Raw genomic sequence first — 27,588 nt, forward strand, 5'->3', positions numbered from 1 at the left:
CAGCAAATAAACAGCCCCTTGGGTACCGTCAGCAAGCCTGGGCTGCGGCTGTTACAGGTTGAATTATGTCCCCTGCAAATGTGTATGTTGAAGTCCTACCCCCCAGCACTGCAGAACGCAATTGTATATGGAGACAAGGTCTTTTAAAAGTACTAAGTTACAGTGAGTTTTTAAGGGTGAGCCTTAATCAAATATGACTGGTGTTTTTTATGAGAGGAGATTGGGACCCAGACTCACTTGGCAAAGAGCATGTGAGGACACAGGGAGAAGGCAGCCATCCGCAAGCCAAGGAGAGGGTCCTCAGAAGAAACCGGCCCTACTGACACCTTGATTTTGGAAGTTTAGCCTCTAAAATCAGGAAAAAATAATTTCTGTTGTTTAAGCCACCCAGTCTGTGGTACTTTGTTATGGTAGCCAGAGTAAACTAACACAATGCTGCAAAAGACCAGGAAAGAAGGAGCATTTAAGGATACGTGAGAGTTGAGTATAAATGAGAAAATCATTAGAGATCACAAAACCAAAATGAGAGTCAAATTCAATGAAATTGGAAGAAACAAGTGCACGTGGTAAGGACGTGAACAGAGCTTTGAGACAGGTGACATAGGTGATGCACTTTGTCATTTATTACTTAGTGCAATGGACATCTTTACGATGTAAATATTTTTACAATATCTTATAAATGAAAGTGCCTCCCTGTGACTTTGTTCCTAGCTAATTTGAAAGCATAATAAATTTCCCCAATCTTGAAAGGTATTATTCATTTCTTTTATCTAATTTCATCATAAATTCATAATTTTGAAAATATCCTTACATTTCTCAACTTAGTGCTTATATTCATTCTGAAAATAAACTAATGGTTGATGAAGTATCCTTAAAAAGTCCCCCCCTTAAAATAACTTTTATGGCTTTCCTAAACCATGGATAAAATAAAGCATAAATCAAAGGGTTCATGGCTGAGTTATAATAAGCACCCCAACAGCAAATCTCATAAATATAGGCAGGGGTTGTGAAGCCCATATAAGCATCAATTAATGTATCCATGGTGTATGGTAACCATGCGATCATAAATGCTACCACCGTGACCCCCAGGATTTTGGCTGCTTTTCTCTCTCTCCTGGCCACTCTGGCTTTGTAACTTTCTGAGGATGATTCTGCTTTGCTACCAGTATTTTCAATTTTTACAGCTTGTTGTTTAGCTATGAGAAAAATCTTACTGTAAAGAATGATCATAACAAGAGTAGGTATGAAGAATAACAGAAAATCTATCAAAACCCATTGCTGATTTACAACAATTTGACAACCACCTACACAGCTGAGAGCACTTACTAATTCCTCCATCCCATCATCACTGACACCTGTGTAGAACACAGCACCGCTGTAAGTAATGGGCAGGACCCAGGAGAGGCCGATGCATATGCCTGACACAGACACCGTGAACTTGGTGGGATAGACCAGAGGGTCCGTCACAGCAATGTACCTGTCGATGGAGATGAAGCACAAGTGGAAGACAGAAGAGTAACAAAATGCCACATCACAGCAACTGTGAAGGGCACAGAATCTGGCTCCAAAATACCAGCAGCTCTCTACGGACCTGACCAGGCTGAACGGCATCACAGTCACTCCCACCAGAAAGTCAGCACAGGCCAGAGAGGCGATGAGAAAATTGGTTGGAGAATGCAGCTGCTTGAAGTGAAGAACTGATGTCATCACCAAGAGGTTTCCGAACACAGCCACTAAAGACCCAAAGCCAAACAGTGTGTACAGAATCACCCGAGAGCCGGGTGAGTAGGGAGTTTTAATACAAGACCCATTCACATTCTCATAGCAGAGCTGCACAGCTGCAGGTTGGGAAAGATTGCTGGTCATGGTTCTGCAGAGTGATGCTTGCTGTGTTTCTGCCCTTCAGAAAGAAGGTTTTCAATTCTGAAAATTAAAAAAAAAAAATATAACTGCATATTTGAGTGCTGCTTTTAGAAACTGCCTCATATTACATCCATTTCCCTTTTTACTATGAAGTGCAATTAAAAGAATTTTTAAAAATTCAGAATTTTTTCTTTCTGTGTTCATATAATGATTACTGTAACTATGTCTAAATCTCATAGATACTTAACTCTAAGCAAATCTACTATGAATTTTCATCAGCTCCAGAAAACACATTATCTGAATAACTGAAATAATTTAATTTAAATACCTGGTCCTTTACACCTGTGAGGTTCTTCCTTGCAAAAGTTAATTGCATATAATAATTGCATATTTGAATCTTAATAGACTTTCACCTTCACTTTGAGAAGTTAACACCTAGGGTGCTTTAGGAAGCCAGCCAATAAACTTAGCCCTTTATAATTTCTCACTAGCAATCCCTATAGTGTGAGGTGTGAACCATGAAAGGAAACTTACTTTTGAGAACTATAATTAAAAACTTCTTCTACAAAACATCTCTCTCTGTGCTCTGTTACTCTACAAAAACACGATTGTCACAACTAAGATTTCTTTAAGTTCTGTCCTGAAATAGCCTCACCCAGAATTGGACAGTAATAGTGCCTATTCTCTATTTACAAGACTTGCTACATAGTATGTAGGACCCAGTAAAAAATAAAAATATGGGAATTTTTGTCCAAATTTATAGAAAGAGGCACCCTGAAGGTACTAAAATATGCAGATATTTCCTTCCTCTTGCAGTGTCTTCTGACCTGCCATGATTTTTGATTTTTGCTGTGGGATATCTTACTTCCTTGAGCATGCAGGTATTAGGAGGGCTAGTGCAGACCCTCAAGGATGCCTTCAGACCCTGCCCTGCTACCTTAGTATCCACGTGGCCCACCCACTGCCAGTCTTCCTCCCTCACCAACAGCTGGCACAATACTCCACCCCAGGTAGGGCCAAGGAAGCTGAGCCAGGCAACCAAAGGTGACAGGCAACCCCTCTTGGACTGCAGCCACTTGGGACTTGAATTGGGGGTGAGGGAGAGGCTTGGACCTGCTCAGAGCATGGAATGTGCTGTGTGTCCACCAGCCTAAGATGGGATGACAGCACCATGCCTTGTCCTGAAACTTCCTAGTGTGCACATGATCCCAACCCTCCCCGCATAATATCCAGTCCTCTAAAATGGTGAGGATCCCAGCATCCTTGAAAACTTCTAGGTAGCCACCGTCTGTAGGTTAAAAACTATAGTGTGAACTGCTACCATACAATTAGGATCCCTAAATGCAATGAGGATAGTGGGATCTCAACCTGGCAGGGGCCAAATAATAGCACAGTAGATCCTTGAACAACACAGGAGTTAATCCAGGTATAATTTATAGTCAGTCCTCTGTATCCATGGCTCCTCAGCATCTGCAAATTAAGTTAACCAAGGACCATGTAGCACTGCAGTATTTACTGTTGAAAAACATTCACCTATAAGTGGACCCACATAGTTCAAACCCTTATTGTTCAAGAGTCAACTGTCTTGTTCTTTCATCTCCAAAAACCAGGTGGATATATTTATCAAAATGGACAGCAGAGTCAAAGCAGCAGTCAGGGTACATGAATTGCAGAAACCTATGACATTGACTAGTTGATCATAGTCTCCCTAGAGCTGAAATAGCCAGCTTACTAAAGCCTTACTCAATCTCTATATGCAGAAAAACTCTAGTTCTCATGAACGGAAGACTGATTTGAATTCCCAACATAGTGTCTTTGCTACTCAATCAATTCCCAGAATTACCCAATTCACAGACCTAGAGCAGCCTGAGTAAAAATAGACAGTGCCCTTGAGGAAGAACCCTGTTTTACTGCTAAGAATTTATATTGTTAATCTTCCTTCTAATCTTTCCCAAAGTGGCATGCAGTCTCCTAATAGAGGATCTATGCACTGGGGTAAGGGAAATATTCTTATTTTAGGGGATAATTGGATGCTTGCTCTAAACTGTCATTAATTCTGAAATACCCAAAATGTCACTGTGATACACTGGTCAAATGGTCCACCAATTAGGGTAGGTTATGGAGGTCAGGTAATCAGTGGAGTTATGTCTTAGATCATTTTCACAATGAGCCTAGTGTGTCTCCCAAACCACTCTGCGGTTATTTCCCCAGTTCTGGAATGCATGCTTGAAATATACATACTCTGCAACTGACAGATGGCCACATTGGTTCCCTGGCCAGTGGAACGAGGGCTATAGGAAGGGCCAAGTAGAAGCCACTTAAACTGCCTCTACCCTCAAAAATAGTAACCCAAATTTCATATTGCATTTATGGAGGAATTTCATCTAATAGTGTCACTTTCAAGAAGGAAAAAATTCAGAGGTGTTGGTTCTTACCATAGTTGCATTCAACTAGCCAATTCGAGTGTGCAGAAGACAGATGTATCTTAGAGAATGACAGTGGAATATCATAAACTTAGTAAGACCATAATTCCAATTGCAGCTGCTATTCCAGACATAGTTTTGCTTGCTTGAGCAAATTCACATTTTCCCTGGAATCTGGTAAGTAGCTATTGATCTATCAAGTACTTTTTTCTCTATACCTGACTAGCTGTTGTAATCAGCACAACAGTGTAAATCAGCAGTGCTTCAATAAAAATTTCAAAAATCGGGAGACATCTTAGTGAGTGTGGGGGACATTTGAAACTGTAGACGTCATCTTGAGCAGGCTGTTATTGTAAACAAAGTGCTCCCATCCATGTGATTATTTCCTTCCCCAGTAGAGGAAGACGAAGCCATTGTTCTGCCCAGGTGATAGGATGATTATTTGGTTGCTCTCTTTCTACTCTTATTACCACTGGAAACTGTGTAATAGTTGGTAAGGATTGCCCTAAGTGCTATGCTACTGTCTTCACACACATTGAACACTACTTGTCCATTCAAGGAGAGTCTCTTTTGAAAGCACTCTCTAGTTTTCTTTCCTTTTCTACTCCTCAAAACTGTCAAGGTCATCAAAAATAAGCAAAGTAAGAGAAAATATCAGTTTAGAGGAGAATAAGGAGACATGACAGCTAGAGGTAATGTGATGTCCTAAATGAGACGCTGGAACTGAAAAAGGACATAAAGGGAAAACTGAGGAAAGGGAAAACTGATTAATGTGTGGACTTTTATTGATACATTAATAATAATATATCAGCATTGCTTTGTCAATTGTTAACAAATGTACCATGCTAATGTATTAATAATAAGAGAAACGGGGTGCTGGGTATGTGGAAACTATCTGTACTATTTTTGCAACTTTTCTGTGGGCTGAGGAATCTGAGAAGGCTCCATGGAGAACTCAGAATATAAGCTGAGCAATAGAGCACTAGTTTAAACAGGAAAAAAATGTAGAAAGGGAATTTCTAGGCAGAATAAATATTTCATCAAATGTATAAAGTTAGCAGCATGCCAAGCACAATTAAGCATCCAGGAAGGATAGTTGACAGACCAGCCTAAGGCGGAGCATTTGGATAGAAGAGTCTCAATCAATCCATCCATCAACCAAGATGCTATTTTAGGCTCTCTGTCTGCACCATACAATCTGATAGCCCATAGCAATATGTGCTTATAGAGCACTTGAATTGTGGCAAGTCTGAATTCAGATATGCTATGAGTAGAAAATACACATCAAATTTCCAAGACTTAATAAACACAAACAGAAGAATGTAAGAGATCTCATTAATTTTTTATATTGATTACACATTGAGATGATCAATTTTTGGATATATCCAGTTAAATAAAATATATTAATAAATTAATTTCTCTTTCTACTTTTTTGGTTTGGCTACTAGAAAAAAATTTTTTTAATTTTAAATTACAGAGGGGAGAGTGTAGCTCAAGTGGTAGAGCACACGCTTAACATATACAAGATTCTGGGTTTAATCCAAGTACCTCCTCTAAAAATAAATAAATAGGTAAACCTAATTCCCTCCCCCCCATAAATAAAATAAATAAAGTTTAAAAAAAAGAAAATTTTAAATTAAAAATGCAACTCAAATGATATTTTTATTGTACAATATTGTTCTATAGAAAATAAAAGTGAACCACAAGACCCAATTCTGTCCCTTCAGGGCTTAACATCAAAATAGAGAGACAATGCATGAACATAAACAAGTAAAAATATATGAACTATGATAGAAGTTAAGTGATATTTATTTAACAACTTATATGTAAAAACATATATAGAGAATTCATGTTAATCCAGTATTCTGCCCATTTTAAGATAATGAAACTGGGTCTCAGAGAAGTAAAGTAATTTGCATGACGTTATATAGCTAGTAAAAAATTAAAAAAAAACTTTTTGCCACGCTTTAAATCCAAATCATCTAGATTTTAGCCCAAATTTATTCCTCTACATGGAAATGAGAGTTTAGGGCAAACAAGAAAGAATGTCACAAAGGAGAACAGTTAAATAAATGCTACCCAAAAATGATATTTAGCATTTATGATTTATCCTGTAAGTCAATGGTTCTTAATGATTTTTAGATCATAATTACATTGAAAAATATGCTGAAATCTGCCTTCCCTCATCTCAGGAAAAGGTACACATAATCAAATAAACATAATATTTGGCATACATTTCTGGGTATTCCCAAATTATAGTTGAGATCAGTTATAGTTCATGAATATACTGCACCCGTCAGGATAGGGTAGACTTTGCTTCTGTAAAAACAATCTCAGCTACCTTTGTGCTTGCTGTAACAAGTTTCTTTACTGCTCCAGTGAAATCCAGTATGGACCTGGGGAGCTATTCAGGGCAGCTGTTCTCAATGCAGTGACTATGCAATGCAGGCTGCTTTGATTTCCTGGCTCCATCTTTTTGAGAAACTTCTATGCTTCAGCCTAAAAGGACACAGCAGCCCATTAGCCAGAACTAAGCAGACAACCCCTTGTAATGGCTGGGAAATGTAGGGGACCAAGTGGAATGGGTACAGCCCCCTCTACCTTCTGCCACACAGGGCTGTATTGAATGAAGTGTCAGATTATGTTAAGGTATATCTCTCAGAGTTTGAATTTGGCAGTAAATGTATTTACCCATTAGGATTTATTTTACTTAAGCAACACAAAGTCTAAATGAGGCAATTTCTGGCTGTGAGTCCATGACTCAAGTATGCTAGAGTCAAGGGTCCTGTGATTTTCTTCATAGTTCTTTAATGGTTCCAAAATGGCTGCTGGAGTTCCAGTCAAACCACACATATTCCAGGAAGCAGAGAGGAGAAAGAAGCAGAGAGGAGGAAGAACCAGTAAAAGAGAACTTTCCTGAAGCCTGATTCAGCAACTTCAGCTTCATCAAAGAAAGGAAATTTCTGATGCTATGAAGGAAGGAAAAAAATAGTTATTAGGTGAGAAATAAAGCATTTCTGCCCCATGAAATAATCTAGAAAATGAAATCTAGTAAGTGGAAATAAAATTTCTTGCCAAAATCCTCTGAAGGGATTTGCTTTACAAATCCAGAAGTGAACTGAGAAAGGGAAAATGAGAAAATATCCAAGTCTTCCTCACTGACCTCTCTACCATCTTTTTCTTAAACTTCTCCTTTAGTATTGTTCTTTTATTTTTTTCAGCCAATGAGCATTTAGTAGATATGTGCTTTGTAGAAAACACTCTGTTGGCCATGCAGAAGACATGGCAATGAATGAGACTCAGCCACAGCAATAGAGTTCCCATTACAAAAGCTAGCCCCAGAATGGGAAGGTAGTCTCTAGGCTCTGTGAATGGCTCATAAATCAAAGTCCAAAGCCTGATTCCTATACTACTTAGAATCAAATTCTAACTCTTTACTATGATGTTTGAGATCTAACAGAGTCTTAACATACAAAGCTCTTTAACTATATCCTTGCCTGAGTCAGCTGGCACTTTGCAAGGATGTCTCCCATGGTATAAAGTGGAGCATTTTGAAAACTGGGGAAGAGGGGAGAGTAGGGAGGGCTGGAGGAGGGTTAGAAGCCCATGATGGAGGCCATGGCGGCCAGTGCCATGACAGAAGTAGAACGTGAACCTGAGTCCTGTGGAAACAGTAGTGGTAGAACCCAAGGAATTGGTCCCTCCTGATACCTAGTTCCTAAAATGAGTAAACATGCAGACATAGTTCCTGGATTGAACTGGGGGAGGAGCAAGGCAATGGAATGGGTTGCCATTACCAAACTGTATGGTAACTGGGTCAAAGCCCTCTACAATTTTATCTCAGCTACTGATTGTTCCTGAGGCTGGAGTTATCCAGGAAACTGGACTCAAGCTCATTGAAATGCCTTCCTGCTCAAAATTATGATTACAGTCAACCCTTGAACAACACAGGTTTGAACTTAATATGGGAGGGTCCACTTAATACGGGAATTTTTTTCATTAAACAAGTACTCCAATACTACATGATCTGTGGTTGGTTGAGTCTGCAGGTAAGGAACCCTGGATATGCTGGGATATGGTACTTGAGCATCCTCAGTTTTGGTATCTGGTAGATTCCAGAACCAATCCTCACCCCATGTACTGAGACACAACTGTGCTTCAGTGCTGGTGACAAAGTGTGCTGTGCTTTCAGCCACATTGCTTCAACCTAGAACTGAAAATGTGTAACTGGAAGTCGAGGAAATTCAGTTGTTAAGTCAAGGGCATATGGGAATGTGTGGCCTCAGCAGTTCAGATTTTAATGCCCTGCATAGTGAAACTATAAGATCTTGGATTACATAGAAGAAAAGGGAACACTAGGTGTCTGTGATAGGCAGAACAATGGCCCCCCAATGATGTCTGTGTCCTAATTCCCAGAATCTAGGTGCTTTTCCTTATATGGCAAAGAGGACTTTGCTGATGTGATCTTGAGATGGGGAGATTCTCCTGGATTGTCTATGTGGGCTCGATGTAATCATAAGGGGCCTCATGAGAGAAAGAGGAAGGCAGGAGAGTCAGAATCTGAGGAGATTTTAACTCCATAAAACCCACATCAGACTTCTGACCTCTAGAACTGCAATAAATTTGTCTCATTTTAAACCACTAAATTTGTGGTGATCTGTTACTGCAGCAACAGAAAACTAATGCAATGCCTTTAATACAATCATCTTCTGGTTAGGCTGATCTTAAAGGCTATCCCATTTCCATCCCTGACATGCTGGGATATCTGGGATTCTTAGTTGAGTGTGTCACTACCGCTCTCTTGGATATCAGGAGGATGTGAACCCATCAGCTCATGCTGCCCTGTGTGGTGTCCACCCCAGACGGGATTCTTGTTCTCATTCCACCTGGTTCATTGGCGATACACGCATTGCGCCATGACACTCAGGTTCCAGTGGTTCTGTGACTCTTGCTTTTGAATTTTAGTCCTATTCACAGGTTCATTATGTGCTTCAGCTGTTACAGAAGGTTGATAATGTCCACCCTGCAGCGTTTATGGGCAGTAAGGAAGATGCAGAACATTATAGATTCTCAGCAAATGTTAATTCTTTTCCTTTCCATCTTTACTCTCTCTTCATCCTGTCTCAGATAATGCAGCCTTGTCCACTGAATGGAGAGCAATAAGATGTGAAAGAAGCAGAATCATTTCCTGCTTCAGTGGGAGTGACTGACTTGCAGAGTCCCACCTTGTGAGGCAGCTAAGTGTTCTTACTTCCAGGCAGATATTGCCATACCTAATGGAGTAGGAATGGGTGTGGATTTATTCTAGGAAGGTAAAAGGAAAATGTGTGTTTTAAAGTAGTGACTGACTTATATTTTGCAGATTATATTTATTGCTGTATCTAAGGCACAGTGTTCCAAACTTCTTAAGGTTTCAAAACTGTATGTACTAAGATAAATTTGAATTTATCATTTATTTGTAATTTAATTATCTCATGATGCTTAAGAGTTAAATGCAAAAGAAAGAATAATTACTTTTAAAGAAGAAATTAAGCATTAAAAAGTAGACTGAAAAATATTTTTACAACAAATATATTTTTTGACTCAGAAAAAAGAGTGGCATCAGCCATAAAAAAAATTCAACATAATGCCATTTGCAGCAACATGGCAGTCCCTGGAGAATGTCATTCTAAGTGAAGTAAGCCAGAAAGAGAAAGAAAAATATCATATGAGATCACTCATATGTGGAATCTAAAAAAAAAAAAAGAACATAAATACAAAATATAAACAGATTCATAGACATAGAATACAAACATACAAACTTATGGTTGCCAAGGGGGATGGGGGTGGGAAGGGACAGACTGGGATTTCAAAATGTAGAATAGATAAACAAGATTATACTGTGTAGCACAGGGAAATATATACAAGATCTTGTGGTAGCTCACAGCGAAAAAGAATGTGACAATGAATATATGCATGTTCATGTATAACTGAAAAATTGTGCTCTACACTGAAAATTGATACAACATTGTAAACTAACTACAAGTCAATTTTAAAAAATGTTAAAAAAAAAAAAAAAAGGAAAAAGAGTGGCATCAATAAAAGTTACCTCTATCAAAAAACAAAAGAAATAAATCCATTGTAGCAATTGTACCAAACTTCTGTGCCATAATATGACTTTACTTCTTTCTTTATTTACTGATATGTCTATATATATGTATCTGTATTTATAATTACGTTATGTACGTATCCGTACTCCAGACACCTCAGATTAATTTACAAACAGGTTTTCCAAATAAGCTATTATTAATTTGAAAAAGTCAGTAAGATTCCACAATAAGTGTTATCATTTGGTATATTACTTATATATGGAATCTAAAAAGAAGACGCAAATGAGCTTGTTTACAAAACAGAAACAGACTCAGAGACATAGAAAACAAACTTGTGGTTACCAGAGGGGAAGGGAAGGGTGGAGGGATAAATTGGGAGTTCAGGATTTGCAGACACTAACTACTATTTATAAAATAGATAAACAACAAGTTCATACTGTATAGCACAGGGAACTATATTCAGTATCTTGTAATGACCTATAATGAGAAAGAATAGGAAAAGGAATATATGTATGCATACCTATGATTGAAACATTGTGCTGTACACCACAAACTGACACAACATTATAAACTGACTATACTCCAATTTTAAAAAAGGGAAAAACATCAGTGGAAGTAGGGTGACTAAAGACCTGCAGGAAAATATTGAGGAAGAAAACAGAAACAAGATGTACAGAGAAGATACACCTTTCCTAGTAATAGCTCTTGAGAAGCATTTGGTTTGGTTTTGAGCAAGCATGTGGCATAAGTCCTTGTTTCCCCAAAGAAAATCATATACTGCTGTCCCTGGGAAGATCATAGGACTAACTTGTGTGGTGTTAAGAAAGGAGAAAATATTAAAATAATGAGATGTGGATCATGGTCACTTTACAAAACATGCCACATATTTTCATGTTGCAATTATTAAAGAAAAGGGGAGAAAATATTCTTTCAAGAATATAATGCCTGTACTCAGTGAGCACGGAAACAGACAGACTGGTTTACCAACATGTTCAACGGCTGGGTTCCAAGGAGATGGAGGGTTTTTAAAAGGAACATTTTGAAAAAGCGACTTTCCAAACACTTGACCATGGTTATGAAAGTGATACAAAATTAGGATTCAAACAATGTTTCCCAAAGTTCAGTTATACAATATTTGAGCTCAAGGATGTCTCAGAGAGCCAACAGTACAAACCTTTAATTTTCTTGATATGGAAACTGTGATAGGAGGAGGGGTCAAAGATTGTCTAAGTAGCCTAACCTGGCGCTGCCTATTGGCAGGACCAGGACAAGAACTCAGAAATCTGACCTCAGTGCTCTTTTTCCTCCACCTCTGCATCTCAGTTGTCTTGAGGAAGTAATAAACAAGGAGCCTAATATTTGCATAGATTTTGACTTATCCAATAAATACTTAGATGACTTCACTCTCTCCATTTCCTACGTTCTATAGAAACATTGAAAGAGTGCTGTATCTCCTTGTTTTTGCCCCTCCACTTAAACCCTGCTGCCCCGGAAGCCTGCCCACAAACTCCTGACACCACACAGCCCACTGCCACCGCTCCACTCATCCTTCCTCAAAACCGCACCCCTTGCCTGCATTCAGTCACTCTTGGTACAAATCGACAGTGGGTGTCCGCAGTGAGAAGATCTCCCGACTCAGGATAAGCTTCAGTGCCTTTCTGAACCACCGGTAGGAAAAGACGTAGATGATCGGGTTGCAGGCTGAGTTGAAGTAAGCAAGCCAGATGAAGACGTTGAAGACCAGCGGTGGCGTGATGAAGTTAAGGAGGCTGTCGACCATCGTGTCGATGGTGAAAGGAAGCCAGCACAAGAGGTACACGCCCACGGCGATGCCCAGGGTCTTGGCAGCTTTTCTTTCACGCTTGGCAGCCCCAGCCAGGCTTTTGCTTAAGCTGTTGATCTGCTGAGCCTGCCTGCTAGCAACCACGAAGATCTTCACATACAAGCTGATCATGATGAGGCAGGGGAAGAAGAACATAGGAAAGTTTAACCAGCCCCAAAACTTATTGAACAGCAGCTGACAACTGCCCACACAAGGCATCTCTTCCAGCCATTGGCTGAGCCCTCTCTCCACCACGTCTGCGTAGAGTAAGAAGGCAGTGTATGCTGCTGGCACCCCCCACCCTGCCAGGATGTACCTGAGGGCCACCCTGACTGTGACCTTGGAGGGATAGAGCAGGGGCTCACAGATGGCACAGTGGCGGTCAATGGAAATGAAACAGAGATGGAAGATGGAGGTGAGGCAGAAGAGGGTGTCCAGGTAGGTGTGCAGGCGGCAGAAGAAGCCTCCGAAGAACCAGCAGCTCTCTACTGAGCGGACGGTGCTGAGGGGCAGCACCAGCAGACGCAGAAACATGTCAGCCAGGGCCAGGGAAAGCAGCAGGAAGTTGGTGGGAGTGTGAAGCGCTTTGAAGTAGGACACAGCGAACACCACAAACAAATTTCCTAGGACCGTAATCAGCACGCCTGCTGCACAGGCCAGGTAGATGGCCCCCTGGATGCCCAGGGGATGGACCGTCCTGGGACAAGACCCATTCACCTGGTAGCAGAACGTAATGGGGTGTTTTTCAGCACCTTGGTTGAGGACGACACTCATTTATGGTCTCTCTTACCACCTGTCCCACCCCTCAAAAAATTATTTGCTAAACAACTAGAAAATGAGATCTAGAGGAAGAACTAAAGGGCATTTTGAATCAAGTGTGCCCTGGAAATCAAATACAGCATGGGATTTGAGGTCCCACAAGAATTACTTCTGTTAGCCCTGATCTGTCTGACTAAGCACTTTTGAAACTAGTATAGATAATATCCTTAAAGAAAGAGAAGAAAGATATAAGCAAATGTTTCTCAAAGAAAAAGCTAGCTATGTCACAGTAGGGAGTATAAAATTATTGAGAGGTGTGTGCCTTTTCCATTTTGATAACATACCTTTTGTCAAATGTAAAGTACGATTTAAAATTATGAGAAGGAACTGGATGAAAACAGGCAAAAAGTACAAATCTCCAGTTATAAGATAAGTGAGTACTAGGAATGCAATGTGCAACAAGATAAATGTAACTAACACTGCTATATGTAACACATGAACGTAAGAGAGTAAATTCTAACAGTTCTCATCACAAGGAAAATTTTCTTTAACTTCTTTAATTTTGTATCTATGTGAGATGATAGATATTTACCAAACTTATTGTGGTCATCATTTCACGATGTACATTAACTCAAATCATTATGCTGAACATCTTAAACTTACACAGCATTATTTGTTAATTATATCTCAATAAAACTGAAAGAAAAAAGAAGTTATGACTCTGAACCAGGGAAGAATTAATTCTTGTTAATAAATCATTACTTAGGGAAGAAGTAACTTCTGGATCCCCGCCCCCTTTAAGAACTAAGTAAATTGGCAATAAAATCTGCAGATCAAGCTTTTTAATTCCATGCCAGCTTTTTCCAAGAAAAGAATCCAGCATACAAATAATGAATAGAATTACCCTATTTCAGTTTTTCATGCTGCAAAATTTCTAAAGGTTACACATGGTGTTTACACATCCTGGGAGAACTATCAGGTATGAAAAAGTATTTATCTACCTAGTTTGATCACTAGTCTGAAATTTTAAACAAAGCCTAATAAATTGAATTCAGACTTTTTAAGCTACTTACAGAAGTAAGAATCAGAATCACTTCATTGGAAGGAGTCCTTCTTATGGCAGGTGGACATAAGGTGTGTAGAATCCTCTTCCAACAGCAAAGTTGACAGATGTGCAATCAGTTAATGATTTTATTCTCCAAATAGAAACTACTCCTCCATTTGGCATGTAAAACAAATTAGCACTTAAGTGTACCCAGGGACCTAGTTTGCACTATTCACAAGTCTCAGTAGTTTAAAATTCCTTCTCAATACAGAATAATTTATCCTGCCAATTCATTACAGATGGAATTTAAAGACAACAGATTTTGCAAACTTATTTTTAGTAAGTTCCATATATCCGTTTTGCACTAGAATTGTTGGTGTATATTTCTCGCAGCATGAGAAATAATTCAAATAATTGATCATAACCCTTTGGTTTGTGACTCTCACACTGAGTTCATCATGATGTCTTTTTTAAGCTCTCTGTTTTGTGCCAGTTAAAGAAATCATGGTAGATGAAGCAGTTCACCTGGATGCAGAAAAGTTAGATTTTTGTTCTGCCGCTTCCTGGCTCAACGTTTAACCACTTCCTCCCCTCTGCTCCCCCTCTGGTAAGAATACCTGCAATTTATCCTCACCGTCTGTGCCTCACAGAGATAATACTGAGGAAAACAGCGTGTTCAGTCATATTCTGCTCTCTCTGTTTCTTGATACCAAGCCTCCAGAGGATAAGATGTCTCTTTATGGCCTTGGAAAAATCATTCCACAATATAAGTAAAACTAATGTTGCAAAAATGACAGAATTCTGAAGGTAAAAACAGATGACATCAGCCAGCAGGGTCTGTAGAAGGTGGGCAGATCACAAACAAGGAAGGAGTTTGGCAGGCATGTACCGCCCCCCTTCTCTGCAAAGCCGGGGCTGAACCCAGTGGTAACTGCTGGAACTTGCTTTGTATCAAGTCTACATGTGTACAGATAGATTTCTCACTCCAGAATTTAATAAGACAAGGAAGAATCCTGCATTACCATGTACCATGACACCCTTTAGCCTACAAGCCATAATCCAGGTGCAATCAGCTAGGGAGTCTATGCGTCAGAATCTAATTTGCCCAAGAATCTGTGAAAAATAAGGACAAATGTCTTACAACTAAAATAAGACCTGAAGAAGGAAACCCTCAAAAAAAGGTTTGGGTTCTGGGACATATAATATCAAAACTGAAAAGCAATATACAATCCAAATATATGTAGAAGTGGAGAATTTTATAACAACTGTTTCTAGTTATGTGACTCCTATGTCTGAGTTTAACCCAGCCCTTCTGTGCCCAATTTTCTCATCTATTAATTAAATGTAATGCAATACCTACATTACGATTTTGTTGTGAAGATTAGTGAGCTAAAGTTCGTAAGGTGCTAAGAGCAGTTCCTGACACATAGTAAACTGTGTCGGGCAGACCAGAGTGTGAATGGATATCTAGTCCAGACCCTCTGTTAACCTTCCAAAGTTCGGCCTTTTATCTCCTCTTCTATTGACTTTCAGATATACATTCCAGTTACATAACCAGAAGGAGCAACAGTAACTGGATTTCGGATCTTTTAAATTTTCCTCCTTACATCCTGAGTCATCAATGCAGCATTTATGTGGCTTTCCTCAAAGTGGTTGTGTTTTACTAATGCAAAATAAGAGTAAGGGACATATTTATAAGGTAGTCAAAAGTATTGTTCAGGATTAAGGGCAGAGGAAATCCCCTACAGGATTAAATTACTGTCATCAGAAGAGAATAAATCAGTACTATGATAAGATCTTAAAACCCAGTTTTGATTTCAAATACTGTCCTGTGATAACAGTAATTTACTGAAACATCTCAGAAACTAAATATGCCATATTCAAATTATCCAATTCCAAATACTGACCTTGGGAAGTTTTAAAGGTTCAACAGAAAACATAGATCAAGAGGGTGTTGGGGATTAATTCCTAACTGAATAATGATGTTATTAGAGGTGTTTTAAAGTAATGATAGTTTCCCAGTAGATAGATGGAGCAAGGGTGGATTCAAAAAAAGCAAAAAAGTTTCATAAAAGCATGTAGGATTTATGTATATGAACATTAGAAACCTCAGGATTAGCTGTCCTACGCAGAGGTGTAGTGTTATTTGGCCAGCACAGGGAATGGAGAGGGTTTGGTTAACCAAATATTCTGATATTACTATAAGAATTACTACAGTAGAATACACTTAACACTAAAACCCATGCTAATGGGAACAAGCTTCTCTCTGCAGCATATCAGTGCCTTGCGGTTATTGTTATGAAAAACAACCTTACTTTCTGCGAAAAATAGGCTAAAGTTGATAAATAAATTGCTCTAGCCACGTGTAAATAGATTTCAGGTTTGTGAAGATGTTCTATTTGGGCTGGAAGAGTCCTTCTATTAATGATTTACATTTAAAAAGTCCCAATCTGTCAGTATATGTATTAGTGAACAGTATGTCTACCCCACCAAACCTTTCCATAAAGCACATGCACTATTGAAGCATTAGGAAAGGCGAGACCTAATTTCTATCCTCAGAAATTTCACTATATGAGCATGAAAGCTGCAGTCTGAATGTTGCAATGTTTCTGAGTTGATGAGTCACTTTCCACTATGTGCCTCTGCTGACCCTGTCCCCAGGTTTCCCAGCACAACATCGTGCACATACAACCAAAGCCCATTAGAACAAGAATTAAATTCAGTTCAATTTTTTCTTTATAAGTAAGCTTTTTTCTTCATCTTCCCTCCTAAGAGAAGGAGCCCTGCTCTGTTCAGTATCCTTTGTTTTATCATTGTTTATTTCTGTGAATTTGAGTAACTCTCTCCCATTGTCCTCAAAGTTTCTATGTTTTAGTTATCCAGTAAATGTGTCCAGAGATTTTTACAGGAAAGGAACCATGAATAGTATAAAGACATAGTCTTGCACACAAGAAGTTTATACTCTAGACAAGGAACCAGCACATTTGAGCACACTCGACCCCTGTACAAAGCAGGAGGCAGAAGAGATAGGTTTGGGGCGATGGGGTGGGCATAGAAGGAAGGTGCTGCATGTGTTGAGTGTGAGATCTTGTTGGGGCATCCAAAAAGACACTCTAATGATAATAAGAAATGCGTAACTCAAATTTGTGAAAAATGATAGGGCTGAAAATTAATATATTTGAGAGAAATCTAAATAGAAGACGCAATTAGAGCTGTGAGGCTAGGTAAGATTAGAGCAGGGTTTCTCAACCATGGCACTCTTGAAGTTTGGGGCCAGATAACTCTTTGTTGTGGGGCTGTTCTGTGTATTGTAGGATGTGTGGCAGCACCCCTTCCCTCTACCCTCTAAATGTCAGTAGTACTCCCTCCCTGGTTGTGACAACCAAAAATATCTCCAGACATTGCCAAATGCACTCAAGGTGCAAAACCGTCCCTGGTTGAGGGCAACTGGGTTATAGAGACAGAGTAATGTTGTGAAGGATGAAAAGAAGACTGTAAAGGACAAAATTTGGTGAAATAGGTTTGTGGGGTAGTAGAAGGAAGAGAAAGGCAAACGGAAACAGAGAAGAGACAATCACTGAGACAATAAACATTATCCAAAGCATAGGGGAAGGGAAAGGACTTCAGTTTGTGAATGAAGCTTAATCTTGGTGAATAATTAGTATGTGCACACACAAAGCCAAGAGATGGACATAGCACCTGTATGTGTACATGCAAGCCACATGTATACATAGATCACAAGTATATATTGAGAGAAAAAAGAATACATTCCTAAACTTTATCTTTATCCACTTTTCCCATTTAATGACAGTCCAATTTTATCAAACTATTGCAAAGCTCACATTAGTTCTTTTTGTAAAGAGGTTTAAATCAGAATTGATAAACTTGGAAGTAACTACAAATGCCTGCTTCCTTCTCCCTTTCCAAGTCATTCACATGCTCCATATTGAGGATCCCAGTGTTCTCAAGCTCTCCCCGCTCCCCAGTAATCTCAGGAAATAGTTAGACAAACTCTGTGTGCTCTCATGAGTGTGAAGACCAACTGTGTCTCCTCTTCTGTTGTTTACAAGAAGAAGAGAAGGTCCCCATCTGACTTATGCCAACGGAAAGAAATTCTAAATCTCTAAATTTTAAAATTCAGGAATTAGTAAGACTTGGGAGAGAGTTTCTTTTTACTGGAGGTGCCTTCCCCAAAAGTCCAGCAACTGATCACTTTGGTAATTCGGGCATGCCCAGAAGTCTAGAGCTATTGATTCTATTTAGGTGTCTATTACACCAACTGAAACAATATCTGTATCTAGTCAACCCATGGCCTTACATTTCTGAGGAAGAAGCACCCAAGTTTCCCTAGCAGGAAGGGATTTTAGAAAATGGAGAGTGTTGCTAAGCACATGCAGGAAATAGGCTTAGAGTGGAAGAGTCAGGGCAGAAGATCATTCCTGAGACAATCATCCTCAATGCCTTGCGAAACCAAGGGTAAAACATACCATATATAATGGGATTGAAAGTGGAATTGAAATAACCCAACCAGAGAAAGACATTGTACAAATCTTCGGGAGTTGTAAAATTAATGAAAGGGTCTGTGATTGTCAAGACAAAAAAGGGCAGCCAGCACAACACAAATACTCCCATGACTATGCTTAAAGTCTTGGTGGCCTTGCTTTCTTTTTTGGATGATATCTTCATTTTGTTTTCTGACACAATCTGTTCCACCATAGACCCCATGCCAATTTGCTTAGTGTGCTTCCTCGCTACTGTGTAAATATGTATGTAAATCCCTACCATTACCATCCCAGGGAGAAAAAAGGCTATAAAGGAGGCCAGAACCCCCCAGAGCTTGTCAAATATCAACACACACAAGCCTGTGCAATCAGTGGCTGCAACAAAGTCTTCTGCACCAATTATGTTTAATTCTGAGAATACCAGGCCAAAGGCAAAAATGATTGGAATAGACCAACTGATGAACAGAAAGACCCTTATGACAGGCATGGTAATTTTGGTGATATAATGTAAAGGGTCACAAACAGCATAGTAGCGGTCCACCGAGATGAAGCAGAGGTGGAAGATGGAAGTGGTACAGAGCATGATGTCACAGCAGCTGTGGACTTTGCAAAAGAGATCTCCAAAGTACCAGCAGGACTCAATGGACCTGATCATACTGAAGGGCATGACCACACAGCTCAGCAGGAAGTCAGTGGTGGCCATAGAGAGGATCAGGAAGTTGGTCGGAGAGTGGAGCTGCTTGAAGTGGGCAACGGAAATGATCACAACCAGGTTGCCCAGCATGGTCATCACTATGGCACCAGTCATGACAACATACATGGCACAGACACTCAGCCCAGACCTCACGTTTCTAGGGCATGAATTGTTAACCAGAGCAAAGCAAAATTGTACTTCTGGGGGGTTCCAAAGGTCCAGTGAATTCATTGTTTGTGTCTTGTGGGTACTGTGATTCTTTTACAAAAGTACTATGTTCCTTCCCTTCCCTGTGAAAGAAAGAGGAAGAAACAATAAAAATCATGGGCTGTGCAACTTTTCAGAGTGCCCAGCTAACTGCATTTTCAATCCCAGGTTGAGTTCCCTACTGACCCTGAGCACTGCTGATCTTTTCAAAATACAGATTCTAATTCTGGGGTGGGGGGCTGAGAGTCTGCAATTCTCATGGGCTCTTGGGAGATGCCAATTCTGTTAGTCTAAAAACCATCTTTGCTAGGAAGGGACTAAAGACAATTGAGTGCATGTTGTCACCCAGCATCTAAGTAACCCAGTTAAAACCATCTAAGTAATCCAAGTAAGTGCATGTTCTGATTGTACTAATATGTAACACTTACTTAGGATTCTGAATCAAGAATTTTCCATGTTCCACTTTCATTCATCAATTTGCTGGATAAAAGTCCCTCAAGTGCTTGCTTCGGCAGCACATATACTAAAATTGGACCGATACAAAGAAGATTAGCATGGCTCCTGCACAAGGATGACACGCAAATTCGTGAAGTGTTCCATATTTTTTTAAAAAAAAAGTAAAAGTCCCTCAAGAATTACCAGGGCCTGGGAAACTATTATTTAATGTTCAGCTTTAACAGTAATTGTGATCTAAAGACTGTGCTTCTTCTAAGACTGTGCTTTTGTTTTTTAGTTTCTTTTGTGGATATTTGCAGATGCTTTGGATCCTGCCACTTAATACATACTCTTCAATTAAGGAAACGTTTTTCTCTTCAATGTGAACAATATAGTTTTTAGAATTTAGAGCAATATATGATAAACTAAAAATATGCTAAAGTCTACAATATTATAAAGGAATAATCTCAGGAAAGAGGAAATATCTCTAATAGATTCTGTAAATCTTGCAGATTGTCTCCTTTCATTTGGCAGCCACGTTCAGTCATGAACTCAAATTCAGGTTGAGGTTGTCTTATCCACAGACTTCAAGTGTCACATTGGTAACAAAGCTGACCTATAGGCCTGCTCGTTGTTTAAGCTGTCACTTCTTATAATTTATGTTGTTGTCCTTAAAATGTGTAAATAATGGAACTGACTCACCCAGAGTATGACATGGGTTTGATTTGTTTTTCCAGGGCCAGAACTGGATGTGTAACTCTGAGGACCAATGACTAGCATTAGTGGGATCTAAGGCCAGTTTGGACAATGGACTTTGGCCTGAGAAGAAATTCAAACTCACTTGTCCACTAGGAAAATGAGCCTACAAGCACGTCCTCACTAGATTTACTCAGAAAAGATATTAATGAGAATACATGTAACTTTGAAAATAATATTTACAGTATCTGCTACTACAGCTCAGCAATTTTTCTCAATATGCATTAATTGAAACCTTAATATTATGGTACACTTTATTTGCTTTGGATATCGTGATTTAATTTCTCACATTAGTATTTTTCTTAAGATACATTTTAATTGTACCAATCAAATATTACACAGTTAAGATGAACTTGAGAAACCAAAACATAAAAAGTAAAAAGTAAGAGGGACAAAGACTTAACTGCTTTGTAAACTGCAGACTATCAATGTTGGAACACACTGCACAAATTATTTGATTACTTACCACTTCAGTTCCTAAGCAATAAAATACTGAATATAAAGAAATTTAAAATACCTAATCACCTCCTTTAGTAAATTAACTTTACTAGCTTTTTATCTTCTTTACTTTTGTGAATTAAAATTTTTTTCTTTAATTCTTTTAAAAATTATCTTGAAAGATAGTTCACAATAACCACAAAATAACTTATACGTTTATCACTATACATCTGAAGACACAGCATTCCTAATACAAAACACTATACTCTTCAGTACTTCATGGTATAATTTCTCGAGTCTTAAGTTTTACTTTTGAAAACCTAATCCCTGAAAGGATTGATATAATTTAACTTCCTAGATGTGTAAAGAGAATTTTATTTATTTATTTTTATTTTTTTGGAACTCATAGTATGAAACAGCTACTAGAAATTAATTGTATTATCTCATGTTTCTGATGAATGATTATAAATATTAGAGAACTATTTAAACATTTAAGTATTAGATTAAGACAAAACAATAGAATAAGACACATATTTATTTCAAAAGTTATTATGTGGGTGATTTGTTAAGGTGATATTGGAGATAATAGTACTTTTAAGCCCTTATCTTAAACTCTTAGCCAAAAATTACAAAAACAAGTAGGCAAATGCATAGATGGTTGCTGGTCCACTGCTTTGTTAAAAAAGGAAATTGTCATGAAATTAAATGCACTTGAGGTTTTGTTTGTTATTTAAAAACTTAGCAGAAGAGAGATCCCTTTCCTTTGAAGATTCGCCTCCAAAAATGACACAAAAATTTTTTTAATAAAATTAAGTTAAAACCTCTGTGACATCTTGCTTTTGTCATGGGACATTGTTGTTTTGCCTTTTTTTTTTTTCTTTTTATCAATAACATTTCAACAAAGGACCAAATTAATGACAACACTGCAAACAATGACCTAATGAAAGCATAGAAAATTGTTAATTAAAATTGTTAATTATTTTTGCTAGGAGGTAAAAAGAAACATTTGCTGTCAATTCTGGAGAGGAGCAAAAATTGCATTATTTTTTAGCTCAAATTTAGTTCTTCAGGGAAAAAAAATTACAGAATAGGGAAACAGACATGAGGAGTCTGAAATAACAATTTTAAAAATGTAAAAGTTCTTCAGCATTTCAAGGAAAAAATGAAAAAAGAATTGTATAATAATTTTCCTCAAATATTAAAAGCTTCAAATTCTATAAATGTATATGTGTTTCCCTCCAGTAAGAAGGAAAATAGCTGACAAGCTCAATAATATGTTACAAATAAAGTAGAAAAAATTAGGAAAGAGCTGATTATACTTGCTTAATCATGCATGATTTTTCTCCTCTTACTGGATTTACACAGGTCAGACACTCCAAAAACAATGATTCCTCTAAAAGCAATGATTTTTATCTTGCTTTGATTTATCTCACTTATGCAATAATTTCGTAGGTAGGAGAGGTTCTTTGTGAATTAGATGTAAGAAAGATCTGCTGTGGGTCTTTCTATCATTGCCTCTTCAGAATTTCAGTGATTTTTTTTAAGTGATCCAGATTTATTTTTATGGATCAGGATTTTCAGTTTGGTTCTTTTCAATATGAAATAAATAAATGAATCAATCAATCAATCAATTTGATCTTTTTCCCTCTCTTAATAGATTCTCATTTAGCTTACCAGAATTTGTTTGGCTAATTTGGTAATTTGGAGCTAAAAATCATTGAAAGGTGACATCTGTTGTGCCAAGGTTTCTTACCATGAAAGCAAGCATTTGCTTCACCACTCTCTTCTCTGCTCTTCTCTGCTGATTCCCCTTACCCCCCAGAAAAGGAATTTAGGCCTGAGTGCTCATTGGAAGCTCATGGCAGGCTGTGCTGTCATCAGTATTTATATAAAAAATATTCTCCTGAGGTTTATTACCTGTGTCCTGCTTTTGACAAATGTGTTCTTTAGCAATTTCAGTGTGCTGTCAGCAAAAAGGTTACACCAAGTCATCGGAGAATTGGCTCTGGGAGAATGAATCCATTTTGTGCTATCGTCCCCATGACTTCCAAGGGACAATGTGGACTAGCCTCACACAAGGCCTAATTGGGGAAGAATGAAAAAAAAAAAAAAAAAAGAAAGAGGGAGGTGGAAAGATGGGATGGAGGAGGAAAGGAGAAAATTAGTTAAATACAACAAATGCTCCCTCCACTTATTACCAAATACTAGATACTTTCAGACAGTGAGTTCTTTAATTCCTGTGAAAATTTGATTCATTTATATCTTTTGCTGGCACGCACAAGTCAGTGAAATACATTCACATTGTAGTGCTCTAAGTCTATGATTTCCCTAGTCCAAACAAGAAGCAGTAAGAACCATGTTTCAGAACAACCAAGTGAAAAGTGAAAACTTCCATCACCACGAGGGTATCTTCATGATCCCTAGGGGAAGGTATATCCATTAGGGCGCCATAGTTCCAAACACTAAGCTTCAAGTAGTTTACATTGATAGTTTTATCATCCATCAAGGCTACAAAATCATTATATTCAATCGCCCAATGTTTGGAGAGCATCAAAGCTTACATGTTTATAAAAATAGAATCAAATTATCTATATTTAAATTAACTGGTAAAAATTAGCTTTACAGACTCTGAGGATTTTCTTCATGAAATGAAAAGAGCCTTGGTGAATGGGAGAGGTTAAAAAATACTGTTATCTTTACATGCTCATCTGGGTTTCCAAAACTCTTTCCAAACTTCTTCCCAGATAGAGAACTAATAATTCTGTAGTATATTTTTTTATAAATTTTGACTGCAACAATCAGGGTTCAGTCAGGAAAAAGAAAAGGAAAATTATTTTAACAAAAAGAAGTTAACTCAGGAAATTGTTTTAAGAGATATTGGAGGACTTAAGATCTATTAATGGCTTTTGGAGTTTGCCCAGGCTCAGCTCCAGGCAAGAACTCAAATGCTTCAATGGTGTTAGGCTAAATGAAATTATTTAGCATGCAGATAATCCCTGCTTCTGAGCTTCTGACCTGACAAACTGACTTTTGGAATACCAGGACTTAATCATTACTAAACATAGGAACTTAATTTGCAAAAGGAAAAACAAGTGCATGCCTTTGACATTACGAAGACAGGTTCTCTCCTTGGCATTAACGTACCACTCCCAGTTGCAGTCCCCCAAGATGAGTAAATTATACAGAATAAAGTATAAATAAGAATAAAGTAAATAAAAGAAATAAGAATGAAGTAGTATAGAACTAAATAAAGGTAAAAGAATCAAGTAAATACAGAACTAAGTTTTTTTTTTTTTAAAAAGAAAACACACCAGACCAACAGGTACTTATAAACCCAAACACTTGATGTTTTTAATAGGATTTTTCTTATACACTAAATAATAAATAGACTAAATTAAACAGCAAATTCAGAAAGTTTAGGTTAGGTATATTATTCTTTCATGATCAAAAGCCTAGCAAAATATACATTCATCTGTCCATATGTTTCATTTTCTTCTACAAGGACTCAGATTTCTAGAGAACAGTGTTTAATTCTCATTTAACACTGTGTTCTGTGCTCTGTCTCTCTGGGAATGCATCAGTAACCATGCACAGTATTCAGTCACAAAAAGTGGCATGCTGTAATCATTGAGATGCAGTAAAATAAATTTCAAAAGCAGCTAAATATTTACTGATATACTCGCATGAGTAAGTGTGTACTGACATGGATATTTATTGCGACATGATTTGTTATGGCGAAACTCAGAAATAGTAGGGATCTATTAAATTAATTATGATACTTCCAAATAATGGAACATTCTGCAGACTTTTTGAAATATCAGTTTTGAAAAATTATGTTCCCTGATATGGAAAGAATCTCTAAGACATACACTAGTGATTAAATTTACAAGAGTTATTTAAGTACTAGGGAAGGTTTTATGTATTCGTCTGACAATTAAATTATCAAAAAAGGAACTTGAAATTTTAATTTGATAAAGACAAATAAAATATTAAGGGAATTCAATTACCTAGGCTTTAATCACCCCTTAAAGATGTTGTTAAAAGTTACTAAGTATAGAATAACATATTCTGTTTATAAATGAAACAAATTTTATAAATTATGAGTTCAATAAAAGTTGTAAGTTAAATAAGATTTTCCAAAAAAGAGCTAGGTTTTTCAATATTATTTTATAAATGAAATATTAATTCTAAAAGCCAAAATTACCACAAATAATCTTTTTTATATACAAAAAAGGATACCAGAAATCTTGAACTGATGACCGATCTTCAAAATTAAAAGAAGTTTGCCAAGTCGAGGAGGAGGGTGAGTAGCTCCCAGGTAGGACAAATGAGAAGAATGACTTACCGGGGGGCCAATAATTCCTTCAAAGGAGGGTAGACCCCAGAGGAGTGACTAAATGTAAAAATACAAAGAAAGGCCAAGTTGGGCTTACCGACTTGAAATTTTTTGGGGAGAATTTTTAAATTTTATCTCAGAGCAATGAAAAGCTATATTTGCCATGCGTCTGGCAGGAAACAGATGGCACCATCAGCCTGGGTGATTGAGGAGAGCTTGATAAAAGAACAATTTACAAAGATGTGGGCAGTGTTTAAGGAAATCAGCAAGAAACAGAGTAGTACCTAGAGGCAGCAATAGCGAAGAGTCCACCTTGGCTGGACCCAGAGTGACAGAGGAAGAGCGTGGTCACAGGAGTCTCAGAGGATGGCTGTATGCAGAGGGACTCCACATGGCCTTTCCTGGAGGACACAGCCAGCCCCAGGGCAATCTGGCAGAGAGGTTGTGTAATGGAGCAGGACTCTCTAGGGCTTTCCTGGGACAGACCTCCCCCACCCCATGTCTTCTGCCTGCCTTTTGTCTGTAGAAAAACTTTAGCCTCCTAGGCTTCCCCACGTTCCAAAGAATAAACTTAATCACAGAAGTAAGAAAATGCAGAAACAAAGGACAACAGTCAAGCAAGACAAACAATAATACCAGTTTAACCATTAAACAAAGTCAAGGACCTTTAGTTCTTCCTCAAGGGCTATAGATAATAATCTGAGCCAAGTCCTTTGAGCTGTTTTGTGGATACTAAAACCACCACCAGGTGGAAAAATTTAACTGTATGCTGCCCAGAAGCACTCAGACCACAGGCAGGTCAGAACCAGAAGGCTGATGACGTTGCTTCCTGATTACCTCACCATCAACCAATCAGAAGAATGTCCATAGCTAATCATATACCCCACAACCCCTCTCCTTCACCTCTGTCTTCAGAAACCTTTCCTAAACGCCATCAGGGAATTAAGGCCTTTAGAGCATTAGCTGTCTGGACTCCTTGCTTGGTGCCCTGCAATAAATGCTGCACTTTCCTTCACCACTGTCTCGTGTCAGTCAGTAGGTTGGCTTTATTGAGTGAGGGCTAGAAGTCCCAAGTCTGGCTGGGTGACAGTTGCCCGGGTTAAATACCCTGATTTTATCCTCCTTCTGTCTGTGGATCTCCTGCAGGTGCTTCCCATTGATAAAATGTCATCTATCAGACACCTCAGGGTAAGAGAGCACCTTAATCCTAGTCCTAATTTGTGCTTCCTGCCCAGAGGGAGTGGGGAAGTCTAGGAAAAACCCAAGGGATCTAGCTTAGAGACCACGTAAGATTTTTAAGAGGAAAGTGTCAACTTTAGGCAACTGTGCAGAGTGGGTTGGAAAGCTCTGAAGCAGGAAGCCAGATCACTAGCTACCATGGGTGGGAGGGGAGGCATGTTAAGGATGAATTCCAACTAAATATTTATATCCCTTGCTGAGTGCTCAATATCTATCTCAGTGAATAGAGAAAATTTTCCTGTAGCCTTACAGCTATATGTTTCATGCAGCTAGCTGGTTAAGTCTATTCAAACAGATTATCCCATTTGTATTTAGATAGATGTATATCTTTAGTCTAATAACCACCTGCTAAAATCTCACATATTGAAGCTGGCCTTTCCTAAACTGCTCCCTCTCCACTTTGAATACCCTAATGGTGCTTCTGTGAGAGGCATCACACACACACACAGACATACACAGGACAAAGTCTCTCTCCTTTGACCAAATTTTAATCAGGCTCCTTTGGTCCCTCTGCTTGACTAGATCAGACTTGGACTTCACTCTTGGCCCTAGTAGAATCCAGACTGAGCTAGAATCATGCTAAGTCAGTTTAGCAAAAATCCCCTACCCTTGGTATCTGACCAGCCTCAATATCTTATCACTCTAGCCTGTCCTCAGCAAGAATTCTGATGAGTCAGTCTAGCAAAAATCCTCCTTGACCCTGATATTTCCTCTTAGTAATTTTCCATCCACTACCTCCAACCCAGTTCCTTGGGTATAAATCCCCACTTGACCTTGTTGGAGTTGAGTGCAACCTTGTGACTGAGCAGGATCCTAGGGTGTCTTCCCAGGACAGACCCCCACTATGTCCTCCACCTGTCTTTTGTCTGTAGAATTTTAACCAAAGAATAAATTTAACCAGAGTACTGAGAAAATGCAGAAGCAAAGGAAAATAGTCTAATAAAACAAAATAATAATAGTTTTGCTGTTAAGCAAAGTCA

At 38.4% G+C, this 27,588-nt stretch overlaps 2 protein-coding genes, 1 long non-coding RNA gene and 1 other non-coding gene across 4 annotated transcripts; 1 reads left to right on the forward strand and 3 right to left on the reverse strand.

Annotated features, from left to right (window-relative positions):
* Positions 1-834: 834 nt before the first annotated feature.
* LOC102512530 (trace amine-associated receptor 8) lies at positions 835-1,866 on the reverse strand. The gene has a single exon (XM_006185157.2). It carries the CDS (start codon positions 1,864-1,866, stop codon positions 835-837), a length of 1,032 nt encoding a protein of 343 aa, XP_006185219.2.
* Positions 1,867-10,891: 9,025 nt separating this feature from the next.
* Positions 10,892-13,119, reverse strand: TAAR5 (trace amine associated receptor 5). The gene has a single exon (XM_032484948.1). It carries the CDS (start codon positions 12,969-12,971, stop codon positions 11,958-11,960), a length of 1,014 nt encoding a protein of 337 aa, XP_032340839.1. The 5' UTR covers positions 12,972-13,119; the 3' UTR covers positions 10,892-11,957.
* A 5,778-nt stretch (positions 13,120-18,897) lies between these two features.
* On the reverse strand, positions 18,898-25,940 carry LOC102506972. The gene is made up of 3 exons (XR_004322004.1): positions 25,654-25,940; positions 22,951-23,114; positions 18,898-19,487 (listed from the first exon to the last, which is right to left on the reverse strand). It is a non-coding gene; the product is annotated as an uncharacterized LOC102506972 (long non-coding RNA).
* On the forward strand, positions 19,904-20,010 carry LOC116665554. The gene has a single exon (XR_004322212.1). It is a non-coding gene; the product is annotated as a U6 spliceosomal RNA (small nuclear RNA).
* Positions 25,941-27,588: the final 1,648 nt, after the last annotated feature.

This window comes from Camelus ferus, chromosome 8 (assembly GCF_009834535.1).
Source record: "Camelus ferus isolate YT-003-E chromosome 8, BCGSAC_Cfer_1.0, whole genome shotgun sequence".
NCBI lineage: Eukaryota > Metazoa > Chordata > Mammalia > Artiodactyla > Camelidae > Camelus > Camelus ferus.